The sequence below is a fragment of the Oncorhynchus keta genome, chromosome 6 (genome assembly GCF_023373465.1).
Source record: "Oncorhynchus keta strain PuntledgeMale-10-30-2019 chromosome 6, Oket_V2, whole genome shotgun sequence".
NCBI classification, from domain to species: Eukaryota; Metazoa; Chordata; class Actinopteri; order Salmoniformes; family Salmonidae; genus Oncorhynchus; species Oncorhynchus keta.
Genome location: NC_068426.1, coordinates 20,265,069 through 20,277,732, shown reverse-complemented (window position 1 = coordinate 20,277,732; position 12,664 = coordinate 20,265,069). Strand labels below are relative to the sequence as shown.

The window sequence follows — 12,664 nt, the reverse complement described above, 5'->3', positions numbered from 1 at the left end:
CTGTAACCAGTGCCTGTAATCTGGTTCAGGTTATTAAATCAACCTACCAGGGTGTTTCTTCTGATGACCAGATGGCGAATCGCATCTCTGCATGTCTGGCAGACATATCAGTGTGGATGACGGATCACCACCTCAAGCTGAACCTCGGCAAGACGGAGCTGCTCTTCCTCCCGGGGAAGGACTGCCCGTTCCATGATCTCGCCATCACGGTTGACAACTCCATTGTGTCCTCCTCCCAGAGCGCTAAGAACCTTGGCGTGATCCTGGACAACACCCTGTCGTTCTCAACTAACATCAAGGCGGTGGCCCGTTCCTGTAGGTTCATGCTCTACAACATCCGCAGAGTACGACCCTGCCTCACACAGGAAGCGGCGCAGGTCCTAATCCAGGCACTTGTCATCTCCCGTCTGGATTACTGCAACTCGCTGTTGGCTGGGCTCCTGCCTGTGCCATTAAACCCCTACAACTCATCCAGAACGCCGCAGCCCGTCTGGTGTTCAACCTTCCCAAGTTCTCTCACGTCACCCCCGCTCCTCCGCTCTCTCCACTGGCTTCCAGTTGAAGCTCGCATCCGCTACAAGACCATGGTGCTTGCCTACGGAGCTGTGAGGGGAACGGCACCTCAGTACCTCCAGGCTCTGATCAGGCCCTACACCCAAACAAGGGCACTGCGTTCATCCACCTCTGGCCTGCTCGCCTCCCTACCACTGAGGAAGTACAGTTCCCGCTCAGCCCAGTCAAAACTGTTCGCTGCTCTGGCTCCCCAATGGTGGAACACACTCCCTCACGACGCCAGGACAGCGGAGTCAATCACCACCTTCCGGAGACACCTGAAACCCCACCTCTTTAAGGAATACCTAGGATAGGATAAAGTAATCCCCCCCCCCCCTTAAAAGATTTAGATGCACTATTGTAAAGTGGCTGTTCCACTGGATGTCATAAGGTGAATGCACCAATTTGTAAGTCGCTCTGGACAAGAGCGTCTGCTAAATGACTTAAATGTAAATGTAATGTAAATGTGTTTACAAACACTAAAGGAACAAGATAGTCCACATGCACTGATCCCATTTTTACTAATACTGTAGAACTTTGTTCTAAAGCTGTATCCGTACCCAATGGATACAGTGATCACAATATAGTGGCTATATCCAGGAAAGCCAAAGTTCCAAAAGCTGAGCCTAAAATAGTGTATACGAGATCATATAAAAGATTTTTCTGTGACTTATGTAGACGTCAAAATATTTGTTGGTCTGATGTAAGGAGAATCCAGACACTGCACGTGATGAATTTATGAAATTGCTTCTTCCAGTTATTGTTAAGGCGACATAGTTTGCTGAGGAATTGAAAAACCATGGTTGAAAGAGATGGAGCAAAAGGACCAACTAGTAAGTCTGGCTGCACATCTGACTGGCTGACTTACTACAAACTGAGAAATTGTGACTAAACTCAACAAAAAGAAGCTGTATTATGAAGCCAAGATAAATTATATAAAGAATGATTGAAAAAAAACTTGAGTACTATAAATGAAATTATGGACAGAAAGACAAATTCAACGCCATCTTTCATCGAATCAGATGGCTTATTCATCACAAAACCATTTGATGTTGCCTATTATTTGAATGATTACTTAATTGGCAAAGTGGAAAAACTTAGGCAGAAAATGCCAACAACAGTGAGCCATTGTATTCATGCATAAAAAATGAATAATGAAAGAATAGCATTGTGAGTTTTGAAAAGTTAGTGTGGGAGAGGTGGGAAAATTATTGTTATCGATCAATAATGACAAACCTAGCATTGACAACTTAGATGGAAAGCTACTGAGGATGCTGACTCCGATTATAGCCACTCCTATCTGTCATATCTTTAATCTGAGCCTAGAGGAAAGTCTTTGGCCTCAGGCCTGGAGGGAAGCCGAAGCTATTCCAAAACCCAAGAGTGGTAAAGCGGCCTTTACTGGTTCTAACACCAGACCTATCAGCTCTTAGCAAACTGTTGGAAAGAATTGTGTTTGACCAAATACAATGCTATTTCTCTGTAAAAAAAAATAATAACCGACTTTCAGCATGCTTATAGAGAAGGGCACTCAACATGCCCTGCATTGACACAAATGACTAATGATTGCTTGAAATTCATTTATTATAATATTGTGGGAGCTGTACTGTTAGATTTCAGTGCAGCCTTTGATAGTATTGATCATAACCTGTTGAGAAATATTGTGTTATGGCCTTTCAACCTCTGCCATATCATGGATTCAGAGATATCTAATAGAACTCAGTTTTTTCTTTTTATGGAAGCTTCTCTAACGTCAAACTTGCAACGTGTGGTGAACCACAAGGCAGCTCTCTAGGCCCTCTATTTTCAAATTTGTACCAATGACCTGCAACTGGCATTAAACAAAGCATGTGTGTCCGTGTATGCTGATGATTCAACCATATACACATCAGCTACCACAGCTATTGAAGTCACTGAAACCCTTAAAGAGTTGCAGTCTATTTTGGAATGGTTGGCCAGTAATAAACTGTTCCTGAACATCTCGAAAACTAAGAGCATTGTATTTGGTACAAATCAAGTTCTAGACCTCAGCTGAATCTGATAATGAATGGTGTGGCTGTTGAACAAGTTCAGAAGACTAAATTACCTGGTGTTACCTTAGATTCAATGGTTGTAAAGATGGAGAAAGTTATGTCCGTAATAAAGAGATACTCTGCTTTTTTAACACCACACTCCACAAAGAAAGTCCTGCAAGCTTTAGTTTTATCTTATCTTGATTATTGTCCAGTCATATGGTCAAGTGCTGTAAAGAAAGACATAGTTAAGCTGCAGCTGACCCAGAACAGAGCCGCATGTATTGCTCTTCATTGTAATCAGAGGGCTAATATTAATACTATGCATGCCAGTCTCTCTTGGCTACAAGTTGAGGAAAGACTGTGTCACTTCTTGTTTTATAAGATCCATTAATGTGTTGAAAATTGTTTGCATAGTCAACTTACACACACACTTACCCCACCAGACATGCAACCAGGGGTCTTTTCACAGTCCCCAGGTCCAGAACAAATTCAAGGAAACATACAGTATATAGAGAGCCATGAATGCATGGAACTCCCATCTTATATAGAGCAAGTGAACAGCAAACCCGTTTTCAAAAAACAAATAAAATAACCTCACAGCAAAACGCCTCTCCCACATGTGACCTACTTTTTATTTTTTTATTTCACCTTTATTTAACCAGGTAGGCTAGTTGAGAACAAGTTCTCATTTGCAACTGAGACCTGGCCAAGATAAAGCATAGCAGTGTGAACAGACAACACAGAGTTACACATGGAGTAAACAATTGACAAGTCCATAACACAGTAGAAAAAAAGAGAGATTGTGAACATGGTCCCTAGCTGTGTGTTGCCGCTTTCCATGTTGTCTGTTGTCTGTAGCTTGTGAGGTGTGGAAACACTTTGTTGCTTTTATGAGTTTTGTCTTGCTGCTTTTTCTTCTATGTTGCTCTGTCTGTATGCTACGTCTTGCTTGTCCTATATTGCTCTGTATGTATGCTATGTCTTGCTTGTCCTATGTTGCTATTGTCTATATTGTAATTGCTTTTAATAACCTGCCCAGGGACTGCGGTTGAAAATTAGCCGGCTGGCTAAAACCGGCACTTTTACTGAAACGTTGATTAATGTGCACTGTCCCTGTAAAAATAAAAAATAATCTCAAACTCAACTCAGAGTCTATATACAGTGTGTGCAAAAGGCATGAGGAGGTAGGCGAATAATTACAATTTTGCAGATTAACACTGGAGTGATAAATGATCAGATGGTAATGTACAGGTAGAGATATTGGTGTGCAAAAGAGCAGAAAAGTAAATAAATATAAACAGTATGGGGATGAGGTAGGTAAATTGGGTGGGCCATTTACCGATAGACTATGTACAGCTGCAGCGATCGGTTCGCTGCTCAGATAGCAGATGTTTGAAGTTGGTGAGGGAGATAAAAGTCTCCAACTTCAGCGCTTTTTGTAATTCGTTCCAGTCACAGGCACAAGAGAACTGGAATGAAAGGCGGCCAAATGAGGTGTTGGCTTTAGGGATGATCAGTGAGATACACCTGCTGGAACGCATGCTACGGGTGGGTGTTGCCATCGTGACCAGTGAACTGAGATAAGGTGGAGCTTTACCTAGCATGGACTTGTAGATGACCTGGAGCCAGTGGGTCTGGCGATGAATATGTAGCGAGGGCCAGCCGACTAGAGTATACAGGTCGCAGTGGTAGGTGGTATAAGGTGCTTTAGTAACAAAATGGAAGGCACTGTGAATCTGCATCCAGTTTGCTGAGTCGAGTACTGGAAGCTATTTTGTAGATGACATCGCCGAAGTCGAGGATCGGTAGGATAGTCAGTTTTACTAGGGTAAGTTTGGCGGCGTGAGTGAAGGAGGCTTTGTTGCGGAATAGAAAGCCGATTCTAGATTTGATTTTAGATTGGAGATGTTTGATATGAGTCTGGAAGGAGAGTTTACAGTCTAGCCAGACACCTAGATACTTATAGATGTCCACATATTCTAGGTTGGAACCATCCAGGATGGTGATGCTAGTCGGGCGTGCGGGTGCAGGCAGTGAACGGTTGAAAAGCTTGCATTTGGTTTTACTAGCGTTTAAGAGCAGTTGGAGGCCACGGAAGGAGTGTTGTATGGCATTGAAGCTCGTTTGGAGGTTAGATAGCACAGTGTCCAAGGACAGGCCGGAAGTATACAGAATGGTGTCGTCTGCGTAGAGGTGGATCAGGGTATCGCCCGCAGCAAGAGCAACATCATTGATATATACAGAGAAAAGAGTCTGCCCGAGAATTGAACCCTGTGGCACTCCCATAGAGACTGCCAGAGGACCGGACAACATGCCCTCCGATTTGACACACTGAACTCTGTCTGCAAAGTAGTTGGTGAACCAGGCAAGGCAGTCATCAGAAAAACTGAGGCTACTGAGTCAGCCGATAAGAATATGGTGATTGACAGAGTCGAAAGCCTTGGCAAGGTCGATGAAGACGGCTGCACAGTACTGTCTTTTATCAATGGCGGTTATGATATCGTTTAGTACCTTGAGCGTGGCTGAGGTGCACCCGTGACCGGCTCGGAAACCAGATTGCACAGTGGAGAAGGTACGGTGGGATTCGAGATGGTCAGTGACCTGTTTGTTGACTTGGCTTTCGAAGACCTTAGATAGGCAGGGCAGGATGGATATAGGTCTGTAACAGTTTGAGTCCAGGGTGTCTCTCCCTTTGAAGAGGGGGATGACTGCGGCAGCTTTCCTATCCTTGGGGATCTCAGACGATATGAAAGAGAGGTTGAACAGGCTGGTAATAGGGGTTGCGACAATGGCGGAGGATAGTTTCAGAAATAGAGGGTCCAGATTGTGTATGTACTGACATGTATGTGTAACTGATAGATGCACACACACATTTAAAAATATTAACATGTAGTGTGTATGTCAATTGTAAAGTATTTAGTCTGTAATGTCTTTTTCATTAAGTGTCAGACCCCAGTAAGACTTGGTGTCGCTATTGGCGTCGGCTAATGGGGACCCTAATAAATCAAATCCCAGCAGGGTCACACAGCCAGGGAAGACCAGTCTATGGAGCTCAGGTGAATTTTACAGTATATTATAACAATCAATGAATGGATTCAAAGTTACATTTTGCGTTGATGGTTAGGATACAGTCTGGGATCTGGGAATTATGGTCATTTCAATTATTGAACCATTGATTCTATTCTTGGATAATAGTGTATAATGTAATGTAATGTATAAATGTACGCCAATGCAATTCTTTGTCATGCCTCATCTGAGAAGGATCAGATGGTGACAGGGGTCTCAGCAGGGTCAGGCAACCAGGGAAGACCAGACGACGCTGAGGTGAACTTTTACAAATGCAACACTTTATTCTCTCTGTACAGCAAACACTGGACAAGCCAGAAGATTCACAGATTGAAAACTATTTTAAGGCAGTCTGACAAACCTCTAAAGTTGATTTCCAAACTATATCAAGGGTTGATAGAGGCTTTCCCAATGACACAAAACATGTCAAACAAAAATGTGAGGAAGACCTGGGAAGACACTAGTGATGAATGGATACAGATATGTTAGAATGCCCAGTCATGTTCATATAATCTCAGACATAAATTACTGCAGTATAAGACCATTCATAGAAAGTACTATATGCCTGTGAAACTGAATATCATGCACTCAGAAATGTCATTCCTCTGCTGGAGGTGTAAAACACTAAAGGGGACATATTTCAATATGTTATGCTCTTGTGAAGGCTGACTGAATTCTGCCAAAGAGTATGTTATTTTATCTCAGCATTTCTACAGATCCTCCTTTCTCCATGTTTTTGTTTGTTTGGAAATATTGATACTGGAGACTTGTCAGAAGAAACTGTGTAACCTAGCATTTATAGTGGCTAAGAAATACATGTCCTTTAATGGGAAGGTTGGTTATCCTCCCTCAATGTCACAATGGATGGCAGAAATGTCATTCCATGTGTTATTTCATAGTTGTGATGTCTTCACTATTATTATACAATGTAGAAAATAGTTAAAAAAAAAAAAAAAAACTGGAATGAGTAAGTGTGTTAAAACTTTTGAAGTATTTCTATTCTGCAAGTATTACATCAGATTAACTGTTTTGTACAGAAATATAATTTAGTTTAAATGTTTCACAAAAGAAGTCCACTGGGCTTTTACTAGTCCTGTATTAGTGGACCGATGTAGACGTTTTCAGCGAGTAGTCCTCCCTCCCATATGAACCGTCACAGTTCATAAAGGCTCATATAGGGTTAATAAGAGTTAGTGATGAGGGATATGGTAAAACACGACTCACACAGACCATGGAGGTAGAAACCTCACACAGACCGGTTCCCAAGGCAACATGGCGTAACTGGTGTGTGGGGATCCCTGCAGTACGGAACACGTCAAATGAGTAAAGGTACACCTGCAGAGGAGCAGAATGACAAGGTTTATCACTTAATCAGGCTTGATACTCTGAACACAAATATAAAAATGCCACATTAAATAATGTCAAAGATTTTACTGAGTTGCAGTTCATATATGGAAATCAGTCAATTTAAATAAATAAATTAGGCTCTAATCTGTGGATTTCACATGACTGGGAATACATATATGCAGGTAGGGGCATGGATCAGAAAACCAGTTAGTATCTGGTTTGAACACCATTTGCCCCATGCAGCATGACATCTCCTTGGCATAGATGATCAGGCTGTTGATTTTGGACTGTGGAATGTTGTCCCACTCCACTTTAATGGCTGTGTGAAGCTGCTGGATATTGGTGGGAACTGGAACATGTTGTCATACACATCAATCCAGAGCATCCCAAACATTCTCAATGGGTGACATGTCTGTTGAATATGAGACCATGGAAGAACTGGGTCATTTTCAGCTTCCAGGAATTGTGTATAGATCCTTGCGACATGGGGCTGTGCATTATCATGCTGAAACACAAAGTGATGACGGCCGATGAATGGCACGACAGTGAGCCTCAGGATCTTGTCACGGTATCACTGTGCATTCAAATTGCCATCGATAAAATGCAATTGTGATCATTGTCCGTAGCTTTTACCTGTCCATACCTTAACCCCACCGCCACCATAGAACCCTGGTGAGGATGACAAGCACACAGATGAGCTACCCTGAGATGGTTTCTGACAGTTTGTGCAAACCCACAGTTTCATCAGATTTCCAGGTGGCTGGTCACAGACGATCCCGCAGGTGCAGAATCCGGTTTTGGAGGTCCTGGGTTGGCATTGTTTCATGTGGTCTGTGGTTTTGAGGCCGGTTGGACGTACTGCCAAATTCTCTAAAATTACGTTGGAGGTGACTTATGGTAGAGAAATTAACACTCAATTCTCTGGCAACAGCTTTGGTAGACATTCCTACAGTCAGCATGTCAATTTTACACTCCCTCAAAACTTGAGACATTTGTGGCATTGTTTTGTGTGACAAAACTGTACATTTTAGAGTGGCCTTTTATTGTCGCCAGCACAAGGTACACCTGTGTAATGATCATGCTGTTTAATCAGCTTCTTGATATGCCACACCTGTCAGGTGGATGAATTATCTTGGCAAATATATTAATTCTTACTAACAGGGATGTCAACAAATGTGCTCCCTTTTATTTCAGCTCATGAAACATGAGATCAACACTTTACATGTTGCATTTATATTTTTGTTCAGTATAATTGAATGGACTTCAGGTAGGTTTTGATCAGACAGTGACATGCTATAGTATATTTGTACATTGGGGCAAGAAAGCATTTAGTCAGCCACCAATTGTGCAAGTTCTCCCTCTTAAAAAGATGAGGCCTGTAATTTTCATCACAGGTACACTTCAACTATGACAGACAAAATGAGAAAGAAAATCCAGAAAACCACATTGTAGGATTTTTAATGAATGTATTTGCAAATGATGGTGTAAAATAAGTATTTGGTCCATAACAAAAGTTTCTCAATACTTTGTTATATACCCTTTGTTGGCAATGAGAGAGGTCAAGATTTTCTGTAAGTCTTCACAAGGTTTTCACACACTGTTGCTGGTATTTTGGCCCATTCCTCCATGCAGATCTCCTCTAGAGCAGTGATGTTTTAGGGCTGTTGCTGGGCAACACGGACTTTCAACTCCCTCCAAAGATTTTCTATGGGGTTGAGATCTGGAGACTGCCTCGGCCACTCCAGAACCTTGAAATGCTTCTTACGAAGCCACTCCTTTGTTGCCCGGGCAGTGTGTTTGGGATCATTGTCATGCTGAAAGACCCAGCCACGTTTCATCTTCAATGCCCTTGCTAATGGAAGGAAGTTTTCACTCAAAATCTCATGATACATGGCCCCATTCATTCTTTCCTTTACACGGATCAGTCGTCCTGGTCCCTTTGCAGAAAAAACAGCCCCAAAGCATGATGTTTCCACAACCATGCTTTACAGTAGGTATGGTGTTCTTTGGATGCAACTCAGCATTCTTTGTCCTCGAAACACAACGAGTTGAGTTTTTACCAAAAAGTTATATTTTGGTTTCATCTGACCATATGACATTCTCCCAATCTTCTTCTGGATCATTCAAATGCTCTCTAGCAAACTTCAGACGGGCCTGGACATGTACTGGCTTAAGCAGGGGGACACGTCTGGCACTGCAGGATTTGAGTCCCTGGCGGCATAGTGTGTTACTGATGGTAGGCTTTGTTACTTTGGTCCCAGCTCTCTGCAGGTCATTCACTAGGTCCCCCCGTGTGGTTCTGGGATTTTTGCTCACCGTTCTTGTGATCATTTTGACCCCACGGGGTGAGATCTTGCGTGAAGCCCCAGATCGAGGGAGATTATCAGTGGTCTTGTATGTCTTCCATTTCCTAATAATTGCTCCCACAGTTGATTTCTTCAAACCAAGCTGCTTACCTGTTGCAGATTCAGTCTTCCCAGCCTGGTGCAGGTCTACAATTTTGTTTCTGGTGTCCTTTGACAGCTCTTTGGTCTTGGCCATAGTAGAGTTTGGAGTATGACTGTTTGAGGTTGTGGACAGGTGTATTTTATGCTGATAACAAGTTCAAACAGGTGCCATTAATACAGGTAACAAGTGGAGGACAGAGGAGCCTCTTAAAGAAGAAGTTACAGGTCTGTGAGAGCCAGAAATCTTGCTTGTTTGTAGGTGACAAAATACTTATTTTCCACCATAATTTGCAAATAAATTCATAAAAAATCCTACAATGTGATTTTCTGGATTTTTTTCTCATTTTGTCTCTCATAGTTGAAGTGTACCTATGATGAAAATTACAGGCGTCTCATCTTTAAGTGTGAGAACTTGCACAATTGGTGGCTGCCTAAATACTTTTTTGCTCCACTATATATCCTAACTACAACTCTTGCTCAAACACATCCAAACACAATGTCCTCGTGGACCAACTTCATGAAACTCACAGCGTTGATTCCACTGAACTGCAGGGTGGTGAAGGCGACGAGGATGGTGAGGAACTGCCAGCGTACATCCTGGTCCAGGATCAGGTCCAACACAGTGTGGCTGCGGACTCCCTTCATGGAGGCGTGCTCCACCAGCATCTCCTCCACCTCCGCACTGTGGTCTCTGTTGCCCCATAGCCTGCGGATGGCTACAAGGGGGAAAGGCCCAGTAAGATACACAAGTGGAAAAGGATATTAAAGCCCAATAAGATAGACTACTGAGTCAGATATTATGACGATGATGAGGATGATTATGAAAACACTAATTGCATCAAGTACATTTTTAGTGAGGTAGCGTTCCTGAGGCAACCCATTACCTGTCAATATTCCTCAGGGCTAAACCCAGGTGCTTACCCTTCTCACAGCCCTGGCGGTCGCCCCGGTCCAGCAGCAGGTATTTGGGTGACTCTGGGAGGAAGGGCAGGGTGATGAGCTGGAGCAGGGCGGTCGCACCACTGAAGCCCAACAACCAAGGCCACCTGTCCTCTGTCCCCAATAACTCACTGCAAGGACAGAGTACACTATCAAATAATAACACATTGTTTGTTCACCACAGGTTAAACTGATATAAGCATCCCTGTCTGACACACTAGGACCAGATAGCTCACCTGATCCCCAGAAGCTGACCTGAGAACTTCCCCATGGACAGAAAGGTGGAAACAGACACACCCACTATCCCTTGCAGCCTCTTGGGGGCACATTCCACTAGGTACATGGTGTGGACACTGAGGCTAGCACCTGCAGCACACACAAGAAAGGATCAACCTTATCACAGACAGTTTGGCAGCATCAATCCTCTAGTGAGATATTAAGACAGGTATAAAGATGACCTTGTATTGGATGGACCATTCTTATGAATGGAATCCATTCATCAGCTTACCTGCATTAATGCCATAGAGGAAACGTCCAACCATGATCATCTCAAAGGACATGGCAGTTTTACTTAACAGCATCATCCCAGCACCACCAATGGCAAACAGGTTGTTCAACAACAGGCATCTCTTTCTGTTAAGTGTGGTGGGGAAAAATAATAATCAATATAATTCCTGTTCTACTACAACAAATAGTAGCCACACCAACACACCTTCAAACAAGAGGCCAAAATCATTGCATGGCCAGGATGCATACCCCAAGTCTTGGCCCAGTATGAAACCTGACACTTTCTACTACTACCACTTACCTCCCATATGCTGATGAGAGGCGGCCGGCACACAGGGTCCCAAGGAGACCCCCGATGCAGAAGATGGAGACGATGAAGGACCAGATGAGAGTCACTTCCCACTGTTCCAGGGATATACTATACCGCTGCTGGCATGTGGTGTTCACGAGCTCCTTTATGAACTACAGCAACACCAAGATGGTGGCCGTGACGTTTTGGAATTGGGTCAGTCAAACAATTACGGATCTCAAACCATTTCTCATTTTCCCCCAGACAAAGTATTTACAGTTTACATTGGTGCATGCCTCCAACTGAAGTTGTTGCTTTGAGAGAAAATAGTGACTTGGAGCTATTACGTTATTGTTATAGAAACTTGAATGTAACTTTTTTTAGTTCCGTTTATTAATTCGACCATTTAAAAAAAACAAGCACACATAAAACTTGAAAAAGCCATCCATGCACATGAATAAAATCATCAAGGATAACACACAATAGTCTGGGACTTATTTCCATTGTGGTCCTCTTGAGACAAGATGGCTAAACAGGATGGAACACAGTATGGCAGTGAAATAATAAAACAAAACAGAGAAGAACATCTCTCTCATCATTCCAGTTACATCATAGGGGTTACTCATATGGGCACAGAAGACAAACATATTTTTACTTTGTTTTTAAAGCTGCCCAGAAAGGATGTTGTTTTTATGGGCAGAGGCAACTCATTCCATTCTGAGGCTCCATTATACAAGAAAGTACCTTTGCCAGCATTACTCCTGAAAGTGTATAAGCACACATCAGCAACACCTGATCTGGTGCTGTGATTGTGTGCATAACTAACACGAGGAAGGTAATCACTAAGATATTTGGGCGCAGGACCATAAATACTCCTGTAAACCAAACTAATCTAATCTGGGACACGCTAGCCTCAACAGGCAGCCAGTTTAGTTCCTGAAAGCAGCTCCTGCCTATGTGAGTATGTTGATTCACCTTCAATACTACCCTGATCAGCTTATTCTGGGCTATCTGGAGCTTCCCCTTCTGAAATTTAGATAAGCCCCCAAACCAGGAAGTACGAGCATAGTAACAACTGAGATTGGTTTACAAAGCAACATGTATGGTGGTCTTCTTTTGTCATTTAAAAATACTTTTGTAGTGGATCTACAGTACTCACAGGAGAAGGTGAAGTTAGGACAGATATATGAAAGCCGAACTGGAATGTCCCACCAATGCCACTAATGAAAATGGCAGCAATAAGAACAGGACTTTCTAACTGGACAGAGAAGAGGAAATATAAGTAAGCCTGCAACGATACACCATAAAAACAAAAACAGCACTGGCAATTACAATTGCCAAACAAGCAGTGATATAGTTGGGCATTGCATAGTTACCATTAGTCACAAATGGCCAATCAAAAAAAATATATATATACATGAAAAATCACAAATATTGCCACTTACCAGAAGCATCAAGGCATGTGCCATAGCTAGACCCTGGTTCAATGCAAGGAATGAGGG

At 42.8% G+C, this 12,664-nt stretch overlaps 1 protein-coding gene across 1 annotated transcript in view; it reads right to left on the bottom strand.

The window, feature by feature from the left end:
- slc2a11l (solute carrier family 2 member 11, like) overlaps positions 1-12,664 on the bottom strand; it is a 22,280-nt gene extending 9,616 nt beyond the window's left edge. The window contains exons 1-8 of the mRNA XM_035772874.1: positions 12,608-12,664; positions 12,322-12,420; positions 11,175-11,335; positions 10,875-10,999; positions 10,603-10,732; positions 10,349-10,497; positions 9,956-10,143; positions 6,858-6,968 (exon numbers count right to left, since the gene is read on the bottom strand). Of these exons, the coding sequence (XP_035628767.1) occupies positions 6,858-6,968; positions 9,956-10,143; positions 10,349-10,497; positions 10,603-10,732; positions 10,875-10,999; positions 11,175-11,335; positions 12,322-12,420; positions 12,608-12,631 (987 nt within the window). The 5' untranslated portion in view covers positions 12,632-12,664. The remainder of the gene's footprint in view (positions 1-6,857; positions 6,969-9,955; positions 10,144-10,348; positions 10,498-10,602; positions 10,733-10,874; positions 11,000-11,174; positions 11,336-12,321; positions 12,421-12,607) is intronic.